The following is a 25,302-nucleotide window of genomic DNA, read 5'->3' on the forward strand; positions in this document are numbered from 1 at the left end:
TCAAATCTTTTGTTCACCAACTGTGACTTTAATGACTTTACAAATCAATCAAAAGATCTGGGTCGCTGCCACAGAGGTCGGCCTAGACAAACACGCCACACACACACACACACTTTAATTACAGAACTCCTGTGTCTGCAGTCCATATTGTTATCAAGACAGAGCATGAAAGGAATTTTACCCTTGTTCACTTTCTTGTGATTGGCAACCTTTTTAATTGATGGACACCTTGACAACAATTTAACATCTGTCCATTACCTAGGAAGCCATATCCAGGAGCCAGTTAACTTAGCTCAACAGAAAGAATGGAAACCAAAAATTCTGGCAAAGACTTTCAAAACTTACTAATTAGCACGTTATATCTCATTTTTAAGTAAAAACCTGCATAAAAACTAAAATTTGTGGTCTTTCAGCATGTAAAGTGCATCTTGGCAGGGAACAGAGACTTCCTGGAGTTTCGGCTGGTTGCCTGGTAACCTCAAAGACTTGAGCAATAAAGTAAATGAGGATTTTCTTCCCAAATTTTTGAACTGATTTGTTATGCGTGTATTATGTGTAATCACTGCAACAGCTTCCTGTATGTGTTTCTGCATTAATCCTTGTGAGTGAGCTTTTTTTTTTTTACCATCCAGTAATATTTTGTGAATTATCTATTGCTTGGTTACATGATCTATACAAACTAAGACCCCTTAGGCCAATATTTCAACATAACTGATAGAGGTAGCCTATAACCCAACACACACACACATGTCGGAACACATTTTCTCAGCAACATTGTGAACTTGAGCCCCCCCCCCCCCAGTGATTATAAGTAATTTATGCTCACTTAGCCAAAAAACACGCCGTCTGACACCACTCATTTAACATGCCAAACATTTTGCTTCAGTATCTAATTTGATAACTGAGCTTGTGGATGGGAAAAGAATCCACTCCCGGTCAATAACCACAGGCCACTCCTGTCAGTGTGATAAATGGGAAGTTTAGTGCTGGGTGTTTATAAGTGGATGGGACGCCACTGATTGAGTGCGGTAACAGCCAAGGCCAGTGGGAGGAAAGCATACATCCAGAAAGTGCTGAGAAGTTCAGTAATGACCCAACATTACTTTTTTTTTTCAAGCCTTTTTTCCCCCCAGAATTGACGAAACACACTGCACTCACACGGCAGATATCCTTCCATTTTTGGTGGGAAGAGAGACAAATGAGTGGCACAATAAGCAGCGACCTATTGCCTTATCAGCAAACTTCCTTGAAGAAAAACCTTATCAGCCACATTCCCTATGTGAGAATGAGGAAATGAATATAGACATAGTTGTGTGTAGTAAATTATTTGGCACTTCCCCAGAGTTTTCGGGGTCAAGTCGGGCAAATCCACTTCCCTAGGAAGTCTATGAAATACCAGCTTGCCAATCAGTGTGGTGCTGGGACGCAGGCATCAGCAAACGGCTGTTGATCCTTTGATCCGAGATGTAATCTGAAGACAAAGGATTCATTTTAAATTAAGAACCTTTTTTTATTATTATATTGAGCCACCTTCCAAATCTAACAGTGGTTCTCTATGTCATGGTCAACTTGTTGATTTGAAGAATGAATGAAGGACTTTTTGATATAGAGTTTTTAAAAAATAATTGATTACTTTTATGATTTTATCCCACTGTCTATCTCCCCAGCCCATCACACCTCAACACAGCCTCCCCGTCACTTAAGCTTATCAGAGCTTGTGCAGCTGCTGTAGTAGCAGAAAGTGACACAGTGGTATTTAACAATCAAATAAGATGTGATGCTAAACGCCGCGATGACGCTGACTTGGGTGTCAGGAACCAACTGCAAAGTACAGCAGTTGTGTTTTTAATGGCCCAACCTGGGAGTCTAAATAGTGGGCAGCAGCCATCGGGCCTTTTGGCAAGGTCGGCTAGGTCCTTTACTCTTGGCTTCTCTCGTTCAATCGCAAAAAATTACTTTGGAGCTCTCAATCTCCAGATGCCATATGTTACGAGATCGTGGCTGATCTTCACCACAGTGCTTATGTTGCTGATAATGTTTCCACCCTATGAATAACACGACAGCTTGGTGACATCTTCTATTGTTGCAGTTTGTTATGTAGGATGATTTAAAGCATGGATTTTGTCTGCTGTCCTCAGTTTGAACCCTCATCTTCTGTGTTTGTTCTCACAAATCAACGGGACATTGTGTTTCACGAAGACCTATATGTGAATAGTAAACCACGGCATAGCCACTTTAAATATAGATAATGACACAGATGTCACAGATGTGTGTGTGTGTGTGTGTGTTTGTGGGTGCATCCGTGCTTGTGCCCAAGAGCTGCAGACAGTGAATTGTATGTTTTTGCACTGTGCTCACTCCAAATGCTTTCGGACGCTTCAAGCTTTCCTTTCTGGGGTTCTTGTCCCAGCACGGCCAGAGGAAACAGGAGTTGTCAGTGTGCACTGAATGCCTGCTGTGTCCATGATAGAAACATCCCCCTCCGTCAGTCTGTGTTGTTGCGACTTGAGTCTGCCCAGCTGTGCATTCTGGACCCCCAGGGTGGTATGTATGGGCTACTTAACATTTATCATTGCTGTAAACTGTAGCCCGGCAGTGTGTGTGCGCTTCTCAATGTTTCTTACATACCTCTTCTGAGAAAAAGGTTAAGAGTCCACTTGTACAAGGGGTTGGCTGCCTCGGCTAATCAGCTCCAGGGTGTAACAGAGGAATTTTGCGGCGTAAGTGCAGAAAACTGCGAGGTGATTTACTTCCGTTTTCTTCTTCTAAATAATTGCAGCTTTCTGTTTTCGTCACATTGGTCCTTCCTCTCTCAAAAAGTCAATTTCCGTAATTTCCGTAATTTCCCAGCTTGGGATGAATAAAGTATCTATCTTTCTATCTATCTATCTAAATTCATCGTCTCCACATAATTTTTAACGGTGAAATCACTGTTAGATAATCTTACAATAAAATCAACTGATCTTTTAACGTTACATTTTTTGCTGCACTTATCAATTTATGTATATTTACAACGAATAAAATGACTATTAAGTTAAATGCATTGTTCTTTGTCACAGTTACTTACGTCAAATGTTTTCTCACCAAATTATGCTATTTGAGACACATTGTTTTTAAAAGCATGATTTTCGACAAGTATATTTTGGGGATTTATTTCATTAAAGCCCTTCTTTCTTGAGAAATTATTTTAGGGTATGTTTTTACTTTGATAAAAATGAAGTAAATCACTGAAAGTATTTTCAGGTCTTCTACCCTTTATTTTAGCAGCTGCAGTTTACATAAAAGGTTCTTAACATTAGTGGAAGAGCTGTTAGGGTTATGTGGCTCTGACCTTGATACAACTTCGGAGTGAGAGAATAAATTTAACTGAAAAGCAAAGTTGACCTCTGACCCTAGAAAAATATGATGCAGCAGTCGTTGGATTTGATATCGGAAGTCTGTCCAGCCTATTTTTTTTATTCAGGTTTAGTGAATCAGTTAAAAGATAAACTGATGAAAAAACTCTGAACTTACTGTTCACTTCTAGTTCAGTTAACTTTCAATTTTAAGTCAGCAGGGAGATCTGTGTTCACGTTTAAATAGATGAGTGTACTCACAGCTGCTAGTTACCATTTACCCACAGCTGCTAGTTACCATCGTCTCCTCCTTTCCCCCCACGACGACCTACTTATTTAAGCTTATTCAGCAGTGGCCAATCGCTGAGTTGAGGAGAAGTTAGCTCAACTTTTCCATTGACCCACAGGACCTGAAAGTCCCTCAACCCCTGAGTCACCCCGGCCGCTGTGCCTGCCTCAGAACTTGACACTGAAAGGCGCCTGGGAGTTTTAATATCATGGGGATTGTGGGTGCTCCTGACTGATAGAGGTTTGGGGTTGGTCTTTGATGTACTTTGTGCTTTTTAATGAGGATCAGACTCCTGGGTTTTTGGCCAGAGCTGTCCCTCCATCCCTCCCCCTTGCACTCGGAGCAGAGGGGCAGCGGGAGATTGAAGGACCAGTTCTACCTCAAGAGAGGAGGTCGCCCCCCCCCCCCCACTATACATTTCTTACCCCCTCTCTTTCCTCTTCCTCCCGCCCTTTCTCTAATCAGCCTCTCTGGCACCCAGAGCACGTCTGCGCCTCTGAGTGAGTTCATCAGTTCATTAAGGAGGCCTTGGCCCAGATGAATCGGTCCTCTGAAGTCTTTTCATCAGCACCTTGGGGAAGCTGGAGGTGTGGGCGGGGAGACTGATAGCGCGACACAGCACAGGAAAAACACCCGAGGGGGTCGAGCTCAGTCTCAACTGAACACGAACACTGAAACATGTGTGTACACAAACCTGTGGGCAGGCGAAGGGTCAGAGCAGATGTCAGACGAGGGGTGGGCCCGACTAACCCCTGACCCCAGTTCTGAAATTGAAGGCCAATCAAAAACACGTGTGTGCCAGTGCTCCAGTTAGGTTGCCTTTCTCGCGGAAAAGACACCATTTGGTCAATTAACTCTGGGAAACAAAGGCCCACTGTCGTTACCCTCCATGTTAGCAATGCGCAGCAGAGTCTTTGAGAGTGTGATTGAGTCTTGTCAAGTAAGACCCTGTACTCTTGTCAGTCAAGGGTTGTGAAATATTTCCCTTCTAAATGACACATCTCAGAAACCCTACATTTTTTCTTATGTAGGCTGGAACATTGAGAAGATAAAAGCCAGATGTGGCATTAGAACACAGTCGTCCTACAGTGAAATTGGACATACCTCTCCGTTTCCCATAGGCCGGGCTGTCAACAGTCATCTGCAGCCATTTCTTGTGTGATTCATTACAATTAGCCTCAAGTCATTGCTATTTCCAGCTGAGGAAGTGCACTGTTAATTCGGATTATTGTCATAGAAGGAGAGCCATAAAGACTGGAGATCATTATTCCTGTACAAGCATCCGGGCCATAAGAGAAGTGAAGCTAAAGAACGTGTTTCAGACCAGATCAGCAAATCACGTCTTCTCGTCTCGCACGGCTGCTCTGTCACCTCTGTCCTTCATCCATTCAACCCTTTTTCCGTTATGATTAATTGCCCTTTTTTAGTCCCAATTTATTTTTACGCCATCTTTATCTCAAGACTCACATTTACTGCCCTCATGTGTCCTTCCTTGTGACTTCATCACTCTGTGTCCCTTTGCGTCAGATGCTTATCTCTGTCCTGTATTCGTCCAGGATCTGGCCCGTGCTGTTGACTCAGCACATCTCTGCTGCTAACTGAAGCCTTGTGTATCTTTGTGGCCGTGCATGTGTGCACGTGTGCCTGCTCACTTGCTTTTGTGAGTACAGTTGGAGGACTTCCTGTTGTGGCATGGACACTGTCACTGCGGTTCACGTGTTTCTTTTTCATTTTTCACGTGCCCTGAGGGGATGTTGATTAAAGTTATTATTTGCTATCAATATTTACTTATGTTAATATTTTATAAATTTTCAATAGCTGGTAGGCTGTCACACCTACAGAACTGGTGCCCTGGTTGAAGCAGAGCATAGTGAGCATAACACTAGCATTAGGCTCAAATACTTTGCTCCTCCCATTCCTCACTCATTCCTAACCCCTAACCCTATGATTCAGATGCTCACAAGCCAATAACATGTTCTTATTCCTACGATCTGTATGACGCCATGACCGCCGTGTGAGTCTCTTCGTTTTTTCTTACTGACTTTCCAGTGATCTTTTTCTCTTTCCATTTACCATTTCCAGCCCCCCACATCAGGTCATTTTGCTGCCATGCAAGAGTGCGTGTTACTGTCACTTGTTTTAAACTCATCCCCATAACATCTATTGTGACTTTGGGCTGGGAAAAAAACATTCATATTCATGTGTCATCTTCATGTGTCAGCTTGGCCAAGTCTCCTGCCTTGCTGTGAAGGAGGGCAGGGATGTGCAATGAGGAATGAAAGAAATTCCACATTAATGAGGATCTGTAGAGATGTTTGCATGGCTGGCCTGCCTTATCTATCTTGCCTGTGCAGGTAGTTTATGCAGATTTAGAGGTTAAACTGAGCTTTGAAATTAATTTCTGGTTTTCATAGACCCTGCTGGGTGGCAACACACACGGTCCTTGGGACTGAGGTTGTGCTTTAAATGAGCCTGAAGGGTTTTTATACAAACATCTATCCTGTGCTATAGAAATATTTTTTCTGATGTAAAAAAATTCCCGCCATGTGTTTCACACCGTTCCCCCCTCAGTCTGATTTATAACCTTTGATATAATGTTAATGACCTGATGTATTTGCGATGTTGAGTGGAATCATATTCACTGGCGAAAGTATGCAAATTTATGGGGACGATAATCGGTCATTTGAAAGCTGTCAGCTCGATTTAGAGACTCAAGCCATGAAAACCTCCAATGAAAATCTACTTTCTTGGCAAGCGTGTGCACACACAGACATGCACACACGCAGACATGGACACAGGCACACACAGATTATTCACAATCCCCCCGAGAGCACTTAGACAAATGGCATTTTAACATGTTAAAGGTCAAAAATGAAATAGCCCCTGTGAGAATACATTTTGGTACTGTGCTTCTTCTGTGGTAGAGGGAGTCATCACTCCAAAACATTACTCACTTCAGGCTGAAAAAAACTCCAGATTTACTGCTGAGGTATTTAGACTTCACAACAATTAAGGTTCATATCATTCTTGAGCAGCATATAACAGGAAGGAGCATTTCACACATTATAGATAGCATGTTCGCGGTTGTTCTGAAAATGTCTGCTCATCTTAACATCAACGTTAACAACAGATTCACACCGAGGTTATATCATTCTTATGTTATTCTTTGTTCTGTTATCCGACCAAATCGAAAATAAGTAAGAAAATGTAAAAGAAAGGAACGTGACTTTTAAAAAAAGAAGTTTCCTATATGGTCAAATTCTGCCATTAAAGGGGCAGTAAGCTTGTAACTCCCTTTGTAGTTGTTGATTATCTTACTGCACTGACCGGGCCTTGAACCTGCTGCCTCGTGTATGGGAGACAGACGCGCTAACCACGAGGCCAAAACCCCTGTCCCCTATACAATATGCACACGCAATGTTGTGAGGTGTGGACGATACCAATTTGTTTTGCTTCAATTTATAGAGCCAGGGTAGTGCCGAAAAACTGGATTTTTTTGTCCTTACCGAGAGCTCATCCACTGCATGTCTACACCTACGACCTGCAGATATTTCAGAATTAGCTGTCAATCACTCTGTATCCACCCCCCAATGCATACGGTGCTCTGTCGACTATTTTACTCCAAATGAGACCACAATTTACAGAATTAACATCGTGCCATCAAGACTTGAAACTAGCGATTGAGACCATAAACTCCTCAGGAAAATGTTTGCTGACGTTATGAATCAAGTGAGGAGTAGAGTCATTTTCTCAAAAACTTCTATAGTGACTGACTTATTTTGGAACCAATTGAGTCGCCCTCTGTCGGTCATTTGAGAAAATACAGGTTTCAGGCCCTGCAGCATTGGCTTCACTTTCTGGACCTGGTGACTACGTGCATTTTTATATACTGTTTATGGTTCCAATGTATACAGTGTTACCTCCCGGTGGCTCTGATCACACTTGAACATTCTTTACTTGGGCACATGCAGCATTTTGTGCTGCATATAGTCATATTCTTGAGAACATAGGAAACTAAGGTTGCAGCTGTCCCAGTATAGAAAATCCAATTATTCCTCCTCCACAATATATATCAGTCACTAAAAGATCTAAAAGGTCCGTATGGTGTGCTCTTATGTGTTTTTGTATTAGAGTCCCAGAGATATCCCCTTTTTTCTCCATGCATGGGAATCCGCATTTATCTAAATATATTGACCTTTTTCTTTTGTCTTCATCCGCTTTTGTATTTGAGCAACTGACTGCTGAATCAAAAACACCTCAGATTTGAATCTAAACCGCATCTCCTTCATTCCTTCACTTGTAATACTAGAATGCTGTTCTCAAAACATGTGAATGAGTTGATTGTGTTTTCCCACCACATCTGACACAGAGGTTTCAAACTGTTTTCTTTTCATTCTTTCACTGTTTTGTCTACATGACCTGAGACAAAAATGGTCTGCAATGTCTTGCAAAAAATCTATTACCAAAAAAATCTCGACACATAATTATCTTGAATTACTTTTCTTGCCCATCTTTCTCAAGGGCTCCGATTTCATTATGAAACACTTTCCAGATTGCGTTTGTATTTTTCGGTTGTTTGTGGGCAAATGCATTTTTTTTTTCACTTTTCACATAGTTTTTCTAGTCAGTGTGGGAAGTGTTTTGTTCCCAGAAAGATGCTGCTGTGTCAGAATTTGGTAACTGCTCCTCTTTGTCTTTCTTTCTATCTCCCCCCTTCTGTCTGCAACCAGCTATCGAACTCAAAATCAATAAGACATAAAGAGAATGGAGAAGCCTCTTATTAACATCGGTCTGAATGGGGAGGTGGTTTGTCTCTCCTCATATCCTGTTTATAAACTTAAGGCAGGAGCATTCAGTTTCCCCTCCAATAACACATGGACAGGCTGTCCAGATAAGAAGCTAAACTCTCCTGAAATGCTCAGGCGTATAGGACAGAACAAGGCTGTGAGCTTGATGCACAGGCTCTGCAGGAACTGGGTGAAAACACAGTTTTAGAGGTAGACATGTCCATGTGTGTGTGTGTTTGTGGGTGGGGGTGGGGTACTCACATGTTCAAGAGTAAAGAGCAGGAGTGATTCATAAGGCCACAGGGGGGCCCCAGAGACGGGACATAAGGAGGAAGAATTCACGATGACACAGACTGTGAGACTCGATGCAGAATCCCTTCTCACTGAAAGCTGTAACACAACTCAATGTTCCATCCATCCATCATCTACCACTTTATCCATTTAAGGGTCGCGGGGGGCGGGAGCCAATCCCAGCTTACATTGGGCGAGAGGCGGGGTACACCCTGGACAGGTCGCCAGCCTATCGCAGGGCCACATACAGAGACGGACAACCATTCACTCTCACAGTCACACCTACGGTCAATTTAGAGTCTCTTATTCGCTTCCATACCTAACCCCATTCTGCATGTCTCTGGACTGTGGGAGGAAGCCGGAGAACCCGGAGAGAACCCACGCATACACGGGGAGAACATGCAAACTCCACACAGAAAGGACCTGGTTGAACCGGGATTCAAACCCAGAACCTTCTTGCTGTGAGGTGAAAGTGCTAACCACTACACCACCGTGCAGCCCAGCTCAATGTTGACTCTCTCTTTTTTTATGCTGTTCTGTTTTGTGACCACACATTATGGGAGCCAAACGAGGACATTTGAGGTTAAAGAATTTCTTAAACGGGATTCTACATATTTTCTACATATTTTCCTTTTTCAGGTTGACTTTTTCTGCTGTCATAGCCCCCTTAAGAGGTGACAAGACAGTGTCCATAAAGTATTTAAAACATTTTTTAACAGGCTTTAGCCTACAAGTTGATATATATAATTGGTCAATGATTCCTAAAATGTGGACCTTTGTGACAAAGACATGAACTTTATCATAAACAACTATAAATTACAATCAAATACATAGAAGTCATAACAAACATTTTGTTGCAGCTTTGGCAGAGACATGAGTGCCTTTGGATTTGATTTTTTGGTTTGTCGTGAAATGCTATTTGGCAGCTGATTGTCAAGTGTCAGGCCAGGGAGCATCCTTCAGGATTGCCCCAGGATTGCCTAAAAAGAATAAATGTTGCAAATCAACTTGTCCTTTAAGTTTCAGTGTGGTACTCAAGATTGGGAAATGAAATGGTGCCAATTTTCAAGTGATCCACGGAGTGCAGGCGTTTGACAATATTATAGACTCACCTCAATCTGTCTTGTTTGCTTATGTGACAGTTGATGATAATGGTGGAGACAGCGCTCCTGACTGGGCCCCCGTCTCCCTCTGACCTGTTGAATGAGTGGCAGGCTACGCTCGGCCCCCTCTGCCATGATCAGTGCTGCCTTCGCTGTGACGTAATGCAGCAGATAATGTGACATGTTGGGTGGGTTTCCCCAGGGAGCAGCTGAGCGTTAAGACCAATTGGTCCCGACTTTCAGCAAGTCTCACCATCTCACCGATGTCCTCTTTGCCTTTGAGTCACTTTTCTGCACCCGCGAGTTTGGGAGCAGACAGCAGCTAGAGCTAAAAGAATTCAAATTGGAGAGAAAAGCCTATGGTTTGTTCCTGTTGATGTTGTTGACCAATTTAAGATACAGTATGTCCCAGATAGAGACTCAGATTCAGATGTTCATTTCATGAGTCTCAGAACTACTAAGAAGGCTGTGATTAAATATTGATTGTTTGCCTGGGTAAGAAATTGTTATTCTGAGGAACATTCAAGTTTTACTGTAGGCTCGGTGCAAGTTCGACCAAGTTTGCCGCTCAGTGATGCGCTTTTCCCGGGAAAATCATCTAAATCTTTTCTAGATGATGCAGCTTTTTCCAAAAAGTAGTAGATCTCTTTCTGCCCAGATGTGTAATGCTTCATGAAGGACAAGAGGAAGCGAAGGCGAGACAAGAACTTTTGCAACCTGGTCTCAAACCTGTGCTGGCACCCCAACCGGCACTGGTTTCTCCATGCTCAGTGTTCCCGTTGTGTGCCTCTACATGTCGGTGGAGCTCAGCGTGTAGTGTGCTGTCGGTAACTGATTCAGTGGCTGATACTGAGTGAATGTTACAGTCAGTAATGACTCACGAGGGATCTCGGAGATGGAATGTAGGGAAGATACAACCAACCCCCGAGGGCTTGGAAAACATACTCAGTCTTAATCCTCAGCAGATAGGCACACAGACCCCTCACCCCCCCCCCCCCCCCCCCCCACCTAAACAATCCACATTACCCTGCACATCCCCCACCCCACAGTCCACCTCCAACTCCAACTTGGCCTTTGTGCTAAATCTATTGTACCAGGAGCTGGCCAGTCGGAAGTTGAGGCTGATTTTAATTTAAAATGTACATGTGGAAGGGGTCGCCCTCTGTGATGAATCCACAGATATTTACCACCTGACTCAATTGGTTCACAACTGTTTCGGCTCACTCTCCTCAGTGTTGTTTTCAGACGCAGCAGGCGGCGGTTTCTAACGGTGCACGTTTGATTATAAACCTGCAATAAGTTTAAATTAAGTTTATCTGGTGAAACCTGTTAGTTGCTTATTTACACAGCACACTGTAGATACGGTGCAACATCACAGAATCCATTTGGAGTTGTGTTTGTGGCTACTTGGAGAATGTAAGTCTAAAATTCACTCTCGTTTTTAGCTGGTTGCTGGTCCCCAACAACTCCCGACTGAAATATTTGGGCCTTTTATCAGCTAAATGCACCACACTGTTTCGACAGCTAGTCACTAGCTTCGTCTGCTCTTTGGTGCTGGGCAGGACAGTCTGTGTTTTAAAGCTGCTGCTCAAAGCTACTCCCTCAGAGCGGTGAGACCGGATGGAAATAATGGGAAACCACCACAATGAGCTAGAAGATGCTGTAAGGCTGCACAAGGCCGAGGGGACCTGCAGAGTCTGGTGCTAAAATTGTCACACATCTCAAAAAAAGGCAAAATATATGGTCATGTTGGAGATATATAGGCAGATGAGCTCTGCCCTGACTGGCCTCAGCTCAGTCGATGGGGGAGAGACATTCGTAACCTTTGCCCCCAGTTTAATAATAACCCTCTGACAGAAAAGTCAGTTAATTAGAGACATACCACAGAGGCACTCAGACAACCCTTGCTGAGCCCACCACCCCACTTAAATGTGTCCGACAGCCCATCTCTTTACACATGTATGGGCCATAAGAAGCTTTACCAGCAATTCTGCACCTTTGTTTCCCAACCAGCCATCCACAACTTAAACATCTCAATCACCCAACTGCATACTCCCTGTCAAACTGCAGTTGGCCCTTTGGCATGAGCCTGAACAGCTGTGGGTGGCTTCTTTTTTTTTCCATTCAGGTCTTTATTGTCAGAGCCAATTTCAACTCATCAGATATGCATCTTTCACAAGTTTTGCGTTTGAAGTTAAATTACTCGCAGTGCGCCGTTTTCCAAATGGATGCCATGTCTGGATTGTGTGTCGACATTCAGGGATTGTTACATGATACATAGGCGCACTTTATGATCTATCGCATCGCTCAAAATCACAGGCTTAATTGGGAAACTCAAATTATATCCATCCGTAAATGCTATGTTATTTAAAGCCTTTGAACCAAGTTCCTGCCGTTTGTCTACTGTACAGTCTGAACTGGCTCAAAGCCTGGGAGGCATCGAGTCCACACAGAGGGCTTTCATTTACTTGCAGCAAACACACACACACACACACACACACACACACACACACACATACTCACACAAATAGCCATATAACCATAGTATGAGAAAGTAACAATTTCACTCATTGAAACCTATATCGAGTCTGTGTTTTTTTCACTGAAACCCTTTTTTAGATTTGACGTAATCCTTGGTACTACGATACTGTAAACATAGCGGACATGAGCCAAACTGGTGACGCACACATATAATCTGACACAATTCTGATATTAAGTCTTATGTCTCCATCTTCTTCACTTTTTCCCTCTTTCTAAAATCCATCAAACACGCTGTGGCTCCCAGGAGGTTCTTAGCCATCAGATTTTGTCAGTTAACTAATCATTTGGAAAGTATTTAGGTCAATCTGCTTTGCTTTTTATCTCAAGCCATACAGATATGTCGCACTATGATTAATATTTCAGATCTATACGAGCAGTGATGGCCTCCATCATATTCAGAAGATTTTGCGACCTAAAAGTCAATTGGGCAGGGTTCCTATGGCGGAATTGATTGAATCTTCTCTTCAGATAGTGCGTATGTATTTTTTTCTCCTTCTCAATCTCTACATTCTCTTGCGGTTCCAAACAGAGGAGTAGATAATACATGGCCACACATGGTGGTAAAATACCCGATAGGGCTTTTCAATACTGGGACTGCACCAGTTCAGCCGGAACTAAGCCAGTGGTCCAGTCCATGTGGATTGCTGCTCTTTTATAACGTGTTGCCTGGACATTGCTGATCCTTTTGCTTACTGTAATCCATTTTCTGCTGTGCAGTCAGTAAGCACGCAACGGCGTCGCTGTGCGTCACATCACATGTCATTTTGACATGCTGCTGAATTTTACACAAGTGTAACAGACTCGGAGCTCAAAATAGGGTGAGCTGTATGGAGAGTTAATGAATTAGAGAAATTGCGGTTTGCTAGTCAAATGTGCTTTTACACCAAGAAACAGACCCGCTTCTTTTCACTTTCTTTAAAAAAAGGGCCATAAAATGATTTTCTTTAATGGTTGAAAAGTTGTTTTTGCTCATTCCCTACCAACACTGATTAATGCTTTGTTGTATTTATTATCGTCGTGCTTGTCTGGCAATGATCACTGTGTACTGCAGGGGGTATTTCAGTGAGTCAGACAATTGTGCACTTTACTTTTTCAAAGGAGAAGAAATGTTTCTGCCTCATGAGATTATTTTTCGGTGGTGAGAAGCTGATTTGTTTTTGTTCAGGACAGAGGGAAGAGGGAGAGGAATGTCTGACAGCTCTGATCTCCTCTTCCTCGCTGTTTCTCCCCCAGCCAACTTCTGCTCCCTTTTTCTTCTTGTCACAGCTGATGTCTTCAGTGCAGCAGATCAGGATGACTCCACTGTGTGCCTCCGCTTCGCGCTCCCCTCCGTTGCGCTCTGTAATTCTCTGTAAATTCCACCAGTGTGTGTGTTGAATTTGGTACGTATGTGTGTGTGTGTGTGTGTGTGTGTGTGTGTGTGTGTGTGTGTGTGTGTGTGTGTGTGTGTGTGCATTTCTTTTTCTCTGGTAGCCTGAACATCTCATCACACTGGAGTAGTACACGCTGTCTGAACTAGAGGGACGAGAGAGAAAATAGATGAAGAAATAGTGAAAACAGGAGGAGGTGAAGCCACTGATTCGTACAGTGTGGCTCGGCGCGGTCGCTGATGACGTGAAGCGCTGCGCACACATCTGGAACAGCTTGAGCAGCTGCACCTGAAGAGAGAGGCTCCTCCGCGAAGCCTCTGCCCTGCACTTTCCTTTTTTTCCCCCGTGCCTTTTTTTTCTGTTTTTTTTCTTCTCTTGCAGTCTCTAAATCTTTCTCTCTCTGGTCACTGCGTGCCGGAGTGCTGGAATGGTTACCCGCTGAGCATCAGCGAAGAAGAGCGAGTGAACCGAAGCGAAAGAGAAGAGGACAGAGAAAGCACAAGAGGACAGTAACACGGGGAAGAATTATTAGGCATGAGGTCGGAGGAGGGGAGTCGACAACCATGTTATGAGTGTAAGTGAGGGAGCGCAAGAAAGTCCGAAAAAAGGGAGGGATGGAGAAGGAGAGAGTGTGAAATACAGGGAAAGAGAGGCAGAGAAGGGATTAACTAGCTGGAATGCGCTGACACTGGAGACCTGAGTTTCTGTTTGCATTTGGCACAACAAGTCCTGCCACTCCACAGGTTTATCCACATACACACCAGCACACACACACACACACACACACACACACACACACACACACACATCAACTGTTTGCTTTGGAGAATGAGCGCAGGAGGCCACGCCAGGAGAAGAGAACACCTTCCAAGGAGCTCCTGATCCCACCTCCACCCTCGCACCCTTAGCTCACCTCCCACCCGGCTTCCCAAAAGTGCACTCCCTCCCTTCCCCTGGCCCTCTCAGCCTATACCTGCACCAGTCACAACACGCCGGAGCCGGAGAGCCACCGAGTCACACTCACTGAGAGCTGAGAAACCCTGGATTTCCCACGGGACGCAGCTGCAGTCGCACTGGCTGAGAAAGACTGAGGAGCCACGCTGATCCACGGACCTGCAGGGATGTCCAAAGCCTCCAGGCTGGCCCGGCCCCCCTCGGCAGGGGCCGGGTCCAAGCTTCCCTCCCCCAGGAAGGAATGCCCTGGCATGGCCGCTGCGGCCGGCCGAGTCAGGGTGCTGAGCGTCGGGGAGAAGCTAATGAGGGCAGGTAGCGACGGAATCCTGAACAGACACAAGTCTCTTAGGGTTGCTGTGCCACAAGACAAAGCACAGAGCGAGACTCTGACTGAGCGTCAGGCCCTCAACCAAAGTCCAGGTGAGAGGGGCGAGAATATGGGGATGGTCCCTCCCAAGAGCAGGATCAGCCCACCTAAAGCCTCAACTCAGCACCAAGGCTCTGTCCACAGTAAGTCATGTACCAAACGTCATAATCTGATCATCAATTTATCTCTAATGATGATTGTGTCCTACATTTTGTGTAAACTTGTCATCTGTGCACATGGGAACCTCTCATTTGGCGTATGTGTAGTATTATAATGAGGGTGCATAAATGGATTTGTTTGGATTTGTAAAAACGGATGTACTGCCAGTAATTGTGATCATAGTTTGTGTTGTTAATCCAATTTTCTTCAACTGGATGATGTAGTAGGCTTTTGCTGCTTGTTGTGGGTCTCCTCTAAAGGGCAATGTGCTGTGTGCTGTAAGGATAACAGCCGGGATCTTTTTTCCTCCCTGTGGCAAAGGATGTGATGTTATTGTCAGGCATTTACCAGTGGGCCAAAAATAACAGTATGTCTCAAAAAAAAAAAAAATCAATTGATAAGGGCACATTGCTTCAAGCACCAGTAAGAAAATGAAATAAGATACAGCAAGTCCAGTTAAAGTACAGTCATGCATCCTATAGTTTGAGACAGGGGTTTGAAATTCTCTTCTTTTTGTATCCTTCGTCTTAACAATAACCAGAATTACAGTACATTTACAGTTACATGGTTTTCTATCAGGAATCTACTCTATTTGATTAGCCTCCACAATGCCTTACCTGATGATGCTGCAATTCATTGTGGCAAAATCAACTTTCTGCCACTTATTTCCCTTTTTTTTGCTGAATGCCTTGTGCTTCCATGGACCTGCTGTGCCAGTGCGCTGGTCTTATTGTAATGAATAAGGAAGCATTGTCTTATGACGCTGCGCTGTTTTCTGTCTCTCGAAGGAGAATTGAATGTTTGCTCGTGGGATATCTGTCACTGTCCCACTGTCTCGGTCTCTGTTGGGGGGCGGGGGATTAAGAAATGGGCGCCAGGGGGATGAGGCAAGAGGTCTTATCATTCCCTTTTGGCCTTCTCACTAGATTCCCAACTCTGCAGGGTGCCAGCTTTCATGGTTTTGTCAGGTCACAGTCATCTCACACTCACACTCAAAGGCAACTTGACCAAGACTGTGGATGAATCTGTGTTCTCTGTGCGGGCGCTAACAGTAGCTGTTGAGCATGTGATTGACAGACTGGCTATTTTTCGCCCCATCTGCTGAAATGTTTCCTGTCAGTCACTCTCGAAACACTCCTGATTGTTCAGCTTGTACTCAAACACAGCCATTGGGATGTGTAAGGGGGCGTAACTGTGGTGGTGATGTAGACGTAGGCAACAGGGGCGAGTCGAGTGAGGGAGTGACAGAAGGAGGTCAGGAATGTGAGCAGGGCATGCTGGGAAATCAACAAGTTCTTGAGCTGTGTCTGTGCCTGAATCCTTCCCCGCGGTAAAGACAGGTTATGGGTTATAAGGGGGCAGGTTTGTACTGGAAACCAGATGTTCTTGTCTGCACAGCTTCCAGTCTCTTCGCTACACAAACAAATTGTCTTTCTGCAGAGATGATTCACTTGTTAAGGGTTAGGGTCACTTTACCTTCAACACCGATAGAGTCATCCAAACTTTCCCTAAAAAAAGAATTAGGACCCAAAAAAGTTTTTGAAACTGTCACCTTTGCTTGATGATGTGGAAATTGACCTTATTTGTTGTTGTCTCTATTTAAATCTTTTCTCTGATGATGCTCACGTCCCTCCTCGCTCATCTCCTTCTCTTTGGCGACTTTCTCGTGTGTCTTTGTCTTTCCTCTCTCTAACTCCTTGTCCACTTTTGTTTTCCTCTGCGTCTTCCTCCTCTTCACTCTTTTCTTTCCTGTTGTGTTTTGACAGCAGTTCAATCAGTTGAACAGTCGAAAGATGCCATCGCCCCCCCCCCCCTCCCCACACACACGCACGCACACACACACACACACACACACACGCACGCACGCACGCACGCACGCACACACACACAAGACTATCATCAAAAAGAATAAATGTGCTGTGTATATTCTCTGCATTTGCTTCTGTTCTAGTGTGGCTTTTCATGTGCGAGTCTGTCTTTGTAGACAGCAAGAAGTCCGTGCATTTCTAGTTATGGACAGTAACTTTGAAGTTCCACATTGGAAGGGCAACGCTTCAACTGTCTGGTCTCTCTAGAAAGTAGCTTTACAGTAGACTGATTCCTCAGCCCTTTGATATGTAACACTTTCAATTTACATGCCATGCTAGGTCTTTACTTTGGGGGAACGCTGTTGGCTTTATGAGGCCACTTGTCGCTTAAGTGTTTGAACTTTAAATAGGCCAGCATGATTAAATACTGTCTTAATGCAGGTCAATGGGCAACTCATCCTATTCCATTTCCACTTATATTGAAACAAGGCTGGCTGACATGGGGGGGCTCCGACCGTGCCAGGTCTCCGTCTCCCAAGCTAATGCCAGTTACAAGGCATGACAGCAGCTGAAGCACAGGCCCACAGGGTCAGGCAGAGCTGATGCACACAGCGCTGGCAGACAATAAGTGTGTGTGACAGGTGACATTTCCACTACGTGAAAGGCTCATAGCTGACTATTGCTTGCCAAAGGGCCCAATTTCAGCCTAAAGAGTGGTAGCATCCACCGAAAGCAAAATCCGTTTGCCATTTTCAGCCCAGAGAGGATATAATACAAGTCTCAATTGAAGGTTCAAGTTCTGCTTTCTTCTGATACTGCATGACATTGAATCAAACCACTGCTCGGGAACATTTCAACTTATTCTTCCGTGCATCTTCCATCCCGGACATCACTATGTATGCTGGATTAATTATTGTGTACACTACGTGGCCAAAAGGATGCAGACATGCAAACATTATGCCAAATATGGGATTGTCAAACATCTTGTTGCACAATTGTAACGACATCCCCTTCTTCTGAAAAGGCAGCGATCAAGGGATCAGGGCTCATGCAGTGAGTTGTTTCCATTTAGCCACAAGAGACCCGTCTTGCAAAAATTATTTTTAAAGTTGTCGGGGGGAATTCAGGTCAAATCATGGCTGTATGTCTATCATGCATGTTTTTCCACAGCAAGCTCTAAAAATCAATTTTTATTTACCTTCCTGTGTGCATGTGGTCAGAATTTGGATCTCGAGGGTTGTGAATTTTAATATTTATCGTTTCAACACTGAATATGTTATTCCCTCTCTAAAAGATACTCAGTTTCACTTCAATGCTTTTATTCTTCATTGTTAAAGGACCATCAGTAAACTAACTGAAAAAAACTAACCAGTAGAAGAAAAAATCTGGGAAGGTTAAGGTCTGGAAAGACTTTGGCTGATAAAGACTTAACCTCTCTCTCGCGCTCCTATCAATCTCTGCTATCTGCAAACCTCCCGGAGTGTTTTCTGTCTTCGTGTCTAGATCAACTTGAAAGTATTTCGCCTCTTGAATAACCATATGGGAGCTTTGATCCGGCGCTCCATCAGGCAAGGATTTGTTGCTTGAGATGCTCTTGGGATAAAGTCACTGCTCAGATTTTTGAATGACCTCACCTTTTGGTGATTGAGAAGATGAGTCAATAAAAAGCAACAGAGAACAATGTGGTTAGTGGGGGTAGGGTTTCATAATGTCTGCAATACTCCTCTGCTCACCCAGACATGGGCATAAGTGCTTGTGTTGCTTTTTGCCTGATATGTTTTTGCAAGATTTGTTACCACAACAGTATGAGATGAGTTGCTTCAGCATGTTTCAGAGGATATTAGGACATTTCAGCTTTGCCTGAAGTGATTTAATGTACATGTGTACTGCCGACAACAGTGTCGAATGAATGTGAAGCATTGGCAAGAGGAGTTTGACATGCTTTTACATGTTCAGTACACTGTCAGTTCTCCTCAGACACTCACTGTTAATAATCTATGAATGGTTTGTATCTATGAAATACTTTTTTTTAACTAACTACTAACTACTGAAAAGATAAAAGTGGAACAAAATAGCTTAGTGTAATGGGAATGAGTTTTGGGATCGGGATGTGATCACCCGTTTCTTTGACATCGAAGCCAAGAGTGAGGGATTACATTAATTGCAGCCTCTCGTGACTCTTTAAACCCCCAGTTGTCTCTTTGGGATTTTCTTCTTTGACAACTATCGGGCCGGCTGCTGGTCTTATTAAGAATACAAAATGCTCTCCCTCCACATCAATTGGCCCACTAAAATGGATGTGTATTTCAAATTCACCAGAAATCCATTTTAATGACCTTGTGATGCACATACAGTGTCTGTTATGAAAGTGCTTTTCATCCTGCCGCAAAGGAATTTGAGCAAGTGAAATCCAGTCACTATCCCGACTTGCCCCTTTTTTTGTGACTGAGCTGACAAAAAGTCCATGAGCAGGGGGTTGATTCTAAATGAACCCCCCACTTTTCTCCTTGAATCGAGCAATCACAAAATTTGAATGGATTCATGTCCTTGTTCATTGGCGATTGAGAAAATATGCTAAAACTCGCTCCAGACTGTCTCAGTTGTACCCGAAAAAGGAACACATTCGCAGAAGACTAAAGCCAATTAGGAGGCTCTTAAAAGGTTTTCAAAAAACTTTTCTTCCAAATGCCACAAGTGAGGAAGTGAAAAGGCCCCATGTTTTATCAGCTGTGGTAGACAACTCACCTTTGTCCTTGGCTTGTCAATAAGTACCTCCAATAAGGAGACTGGTGCAATGAGTCATTAGAGCATGAGCATAGGTGAGTTAATGGTGTGTTCATGGACCTGGGGTCTGTGTTTAGAAAATGATTGGATGTGACTCATCCCTCAAACACAAACGGACAATTATCTGGCCACTGAGCAAGAGGAATGAAGTTTGGTTACTCATGAGTGTGTGTTGTAAATCCCCCTTTTGGGTCTGGTGTCTGTTTTTCTTTTAGGGTGTAGCTGGGGGCAGTGTTGCTTATTCCTAAAGCTTTGCAGTTCTCAAAGAGAACTCGGCGTGTCCGATTAGAGATAAGACTTAATCTTGTTTCATGCCCACCCGGACTTCAAGTCTCAAGGTTCCAGCTGCAGAAGACAAGCTTTTGTCATGTCTACCTCTTTTCTATAGTTAGTGGAGTGTCGTCTGTAAGTCGGGCGTGGTTGCACAGAGAAGTCTTCAAAGCTAATGCTGCAAATGTGGCATGAAATTCCCTCAAACCAGACATCTCACTACCACATTGTTTTTTCAATTCATTTTTCATAAATGTTGTGTAATTCACTCAACTGAGCAGTGTCAGTGGATGCAAAGCCTCCCTCGGGGTTTCCTCTCCAAGAGTCAACAGAAAAATCAATATTGGGGGGGCTTAGACCCGTACGTCTGTCTGTCCGTTTTTCCATCCGGCTCTGTGGGCATGCGTGAATGTGCACATAAATTGCTGCGTGTACAAGCTGCTAAATATTCAGACACTTTCATCTGCATAGTTCAGACGACTCAAATTGAGTCTCCCGCTGTTTTTATTTCTCTTTCACGTCGACATGTTGTTTCAAGGGACGGGATTTTCATTAATATCCCTCATTAATAATACATTCATATTTAGTGTTGCTGGCGGTACCCATTTGTGATCATCTGCCAGAAGAATATTTGTTTGAGGTCTTTAAATTAATTTTCTGTCCATGTAGCATACAGATTGGGAGAGATCTTCTATCTGAACTGAGTTCAGGGTTAAATTGAAATTAAAGTAGTAATTTGAAGATTTGGGAAATATGCCAATTTGCTTTCTTGCTGAGATGATATGATCAATACCACTCCCTATGTGCTGTGTATAAGCTAAGAGTCCATAAGCATAACTGTCATTACAAAAGAAGCAAGAAGAAACACCTGGATCCCACCAATGTCCATAAATAGGCCGGCCAGTTCTATAGACTAATCAACGACTTGTATCTTATTTGCTTATTGTGTGCACATACTGAAATGTACAAACAAGTTGGGTTTTTTACCAGGAGTGTTGTGCTAACTATTTCTTGAAAGAGCTGTGAGAAGTCACAGTGACTTCCTCGAGACTTGATCAAATTGTAAGCTTGGAACTCACTGTGAAACCACATGTTTTTTTGTACGATCTTTCCTGAAATATCTCACCAACACATAAAAGGGATAAAAGGAAACTCTCACTTCTTACAGTATTGTAAGTTGCCTGTTGATTAATCCTTTTCTGTGAGCCAACAGCCTGTGTTTTAATATCACTCTTCTGCCAGAGAAGTATATTATACTCTCAATGGCTCTTTTAATAGCGTGATGCAATTAGATACAGAAAATAGGAATTGAAAATAAGTCTCAGGATGCCTGGGTGGTTGGGAAATTGTGTTTCCAATAGGAGCAACACATTACCAGTGTGTTTTAGCCGAGGCGCTGGCTCGTAAAAGATTATTGATGACGTACACCATGTGATACGAGTGCTGAGCGGGATAAGGCAGCATTAAATCTAACTGATGTATAGGCCTCTCTTCCTCCTCCTCTCCCTCTCTGTCTCACACGGGACGGAGAGGGAGATGAAAAGGAGAAATTAAAAAAGTTGCACAAGGTTAGAAAAAGTCCAGTTATAGCTGATTCAAACTTTGCCTTTGTGTTTTGCAGATTTTTACTTCTCTCTTATCTTTCACGGCTGAATCAGCGGCATTTTTGGTCATGCTTCATCTATCTGTGTGTGTGTGTGTGTGTGTGTGTGTGTGTGTGTTGACTTGCAATTGCAATGCTGAGAGCACAATTTGAATCAGACAGGTGCATGTATCAATGTGTGTTTAATAAATGTAGATGTGGAATGTGATATGAAAAAGTCTTTACCAGCAAATATAGTTGCCTGTGTGGTTTTTATGGTTTAATCGATCCCTCTCACAGGATGTTCATTGTGGTTACTATATGTGTTGCAATGCATGGGTTATAAATAATGACTCAAGTAGCTCTGAGTGAGCATCACTTTTGGAAAAGGGCTTCTTCAGGTTTGCACGACGAGACACATAAATTGTGTCAACTTCAAGCAACTGTTGCTGTCAGGGAGAGAAGCCCCCTCCTTTCTCTGTGTCTGTCTAGATATGAAACTGATAACTCAGCCATTCCCTTCTTTTGGAGAAATATGTCAGCCTAGCCTTGTCAGTGTTTGTGCACTAGAAAAAAATGTACTGTGTATATTTGCAAAGGCAAACTGTTCCAGTTTCTTCACAATCTCAGTAGTGTGTGTCTGTGGATTTGCTTTTAGAATAGGATTCCAGGAGTTGAGAGGGTGTCTATAAAGGAGCTGTACTGCTTAAGGCTGTCAATATGAGTTTAATGCGGAGATTGTTAATAACTTGTAGAGACTGTAGATTCCAAGTTTAATACAGTGTATGGACACTGCTGGATTTGATGAACCAGTGGTTTACTATGAGGCCTGAACTTTGCTTATCTCAGCCTTAATGAAAGTAATCACATTTATTATAAATCAATTAGAAAGATAGAAAGTTGGGATGTGTGTGTATATATATATAAATAACAATGCTCCAAAACAACAGGGAAGCAGCAAAGTTCACAGAGTGCTTGGTCTTAAAAGCTGCTGTGCCGATATGAGAAATATTAACGAAATGATATCAGATCCAAACCGTGAGTGCACCTCGTTTGCGGGCAGAACAGACAGATGTTGTTCTGTCACCGTCATGTGCTCAGCGGGGCCTCTGCCCGTCATGGTTAACGTAATGACTGCCTGATAGAGAGAGCGCCCTCGCTCCCCACTCTGAAGCCATTAGGATCACCGTGACCCATGTGCGCTGAATTATAGCGTCCTGGTTGTGCGCGTGTTCTCTCGGTATAAGAAAAGGAGCAAGACAAATCCCCACAACACAGACAGCATCATTTTATCTTCAGTTTTTTTTCCCTCTGACTTTCAACCAAATGTCAAATCAATCGACGCCATTCAACGTCTATTTTGCCTCTAATTCAACAGATTATTCTGTATTTACATAAATTACGTTTTTTTTGGAACCTTTTACTAGCACTGGCAAATGGCAATCCACATTGTATAAGCACCAGAGCATTTAAACACTCACTCAAACATTTAAATGATCTTTTCGCCGACACTATAAAAGTTTGCTGTTTAATACGGAAAAAAAAAAGATTTCAAGATTTATTCCTGCTTCATATCCTTTTGTACTTATTGCCACTAGAATTAAAACAGACTTCCTGGCCACACATGGAATCGCTCTTCTTTTTTGCTTTTGATAGAGAGAAGATTTCCTCCCACTTCACATGATTACACCTCACAACACTTCAGTCTTTGTGAAATCAGTGAAAGTTTGGCAGGCTGCTTCCGCTCCATACTGGAGAGTTCAATAGCTCCTGGCACGCAGCGCCCCCAGCTGTACAGCTAATAGGATTTCAGGTTGAACTTGATTCATTGTGCCGACTCGGGCGGGTTTTAACTCCTCGTGCAGGTTTATGCCTCTCGTGTGGTTTTGTCAACGTGTTTGATTTGACGTTTATTTATTTATCCCTGCTAGCGCTGCTTGTTCAATTAGGACTAAATATGAAACACAGAAAGGTTTTACAAACTTTGCCTCTGAGCATATTTGGTAGATTCTCTCGGTACTAAACACTAGAAACACTGAATCGGGGATCAAATGTACTCCTTAGTCCTCCCCTACCCTCACTTAAATCTGGGGATTTTTGAAAAGGGGAATAATACGGTTTGGCTGGGTGATGAAGTCTTTGGGTAAGACATGCTTTTCAGCTAGGCAGCTCAAGCCATCATGAGACTGACACAGCATTTCACCCTGAGCTGCAGGGAGAGAATGGGGGAGATTTCTGAACTGAGATGTTAACAGCTGGAGGTTTGACACTTCACAGAAAAAAAACTGGGGATGTGCAAAAGAATTTTGAGACTGACGATTTCTCCAAATGCCCTTTTTTTGTTTTGTTTCATTTTTACCGCCAATCCTGCCACACTTAGTCCGGTTAATCTCTCGAATTAAATCAAACAAGGTGTGTATATCCTTTTGGAGCAGTGTAAGGTGGATGCGAGCAAATTTAACAGACCACTCAAGTGAGTGACCGGTTAAAAAGATTGAATCCACCTTGCTTTGGATACTGCTCTGAGAGAAGCAGTTGTAATACATTTTAAGGCAGATTATTTTTGCCATGCAAGAGTCAAATATTTGCATCCCTTATGTGTAGATACTATTTTTTCAGTTGCCATTGTCTTCTTGAATCATACTCAGCCAAATAACCATTCTGCCATGATGATCCCAAATAGTTTTGAAAAGATGCCCAGTAGATGAATGTAGATGGGTTGTGATAGGCACAAGAAGTTCTTATCTAACATCCCTTGTTATATAATATTTGATTTCTTATGGCCAGAGAAACTGGAGGAAAATACAATGTAAGGCAGAACATGCAGGAGCATATCTGGTGTTATACAACAAGCGGTGAAACAAGGACACAGATCAAATATGAAAAAGGGTAGAATGTATTTGTACAAAAACATTAGTACTCCAATGTGACATTTCCTGTATGTTGCATTTTGGCAGCGTCACAGGTTCATAAATATATTTGATCATGCACAGGTGCTGCATATAAGTGTGGTTGCACCGTATGTTGTTTTCAGAGAACAGAGTGATGCTTTCTGTCTCTGACTTCCTCGTCTGTCTCTTACAAGAAAGCTGTGGAAAATAATAAAACCACATCCATTTTTTTTAATGAGAAACTGTAGGATGATGGATCTGGCCGTTACCTGCGAACTCTTTCCTTGTATGTCTGCTGTGATTGTGGCATCAAGTGTTCTTTACCTTAATTGACATTTCCTTGCTTAGTTACCGTTGTTGCTGGTAATAATAGTGATACATTTGAATGATTAAATTACAGAGATTGAAGTGAAATCATGGGGTCATATTAGCAGTATAAATCCTATGTTGTGCATTTATGTAAATACAAAACTTATGTATATGTGTACGTGGCCGTATGGAGCCACAGAAATGCTGTCGATGTAATAAGAAAGCAGTCAAAACAAAATTTCCTTTTAACTCGCGCCTCTCCTGCTCTCGTTGTGATCTCTGAGACAGAATATTAATTGTGAACGGGACCAAATGTTTCTCAGCGCTGCATATTTCATAACACATTTGTTTGTTGTTGTGTGATCCTCTGAAATCCTTTGACAGGCAGCCAGGGAGTGCCTCTCATACCAATAAGAAGTCAACAGGGGTGGGATACCTTGCTGTTTGAGGCTCACGGTTTAC

General features: G+C 43.1%; 1 protein-coding gene across 10 annotated transcripts in view; it reads left to right on the plus strand.

The window, feature by feature from the left end:
- si:ch211-285f17.1 (sickle tail protein homolog) overlaps positions 1-25,302 on the plus strand; it is a 102,859-nt gene that overhangs the window by 8,197 nt on the left and 69,360 nt on the right. For 4 of the 10 annotated variants that reach the window (XM_047329761.1, XM_047329764.1, XM_047329765.1 and 1 more), the window contains exon 1: positions 14,539-15,180. The exons of 1 other annotated variant lie outside the window; for it this stretch is intronic. In XM_047329761.1, the coding sequence (XP_047185717.1) occupies positions 14,838-15,180 (343 nt within the window). In that variant the 5' untranslated portion in view covers positions 14,539-14,837. Of the gene's footprint in view, positions 1-14,537; positions 15,181-25,302 lie in introns of those variants that run through there. 5 more of the 10 variants (XM_047329777.1, XM_047329779.1, XM_047329768.1 and 2 more) reach the window with 4 other exon arrangements.

This window comes from Scophthalmus maximus, chromosome 21, assembly GCF_022379125.1.
Source record: "Scophthalmus maximus strain ysfricsl-2021 chromosome 21, ASM2237912v1, whole genome shotgun sequence".
Lineage (NCBI taxonomy): Eukaryota > Metazoa > Chordata > Actinopteri > Pleuronectiformes > Scophthalmidae > Scophthalmus > Scophthalmus maximus.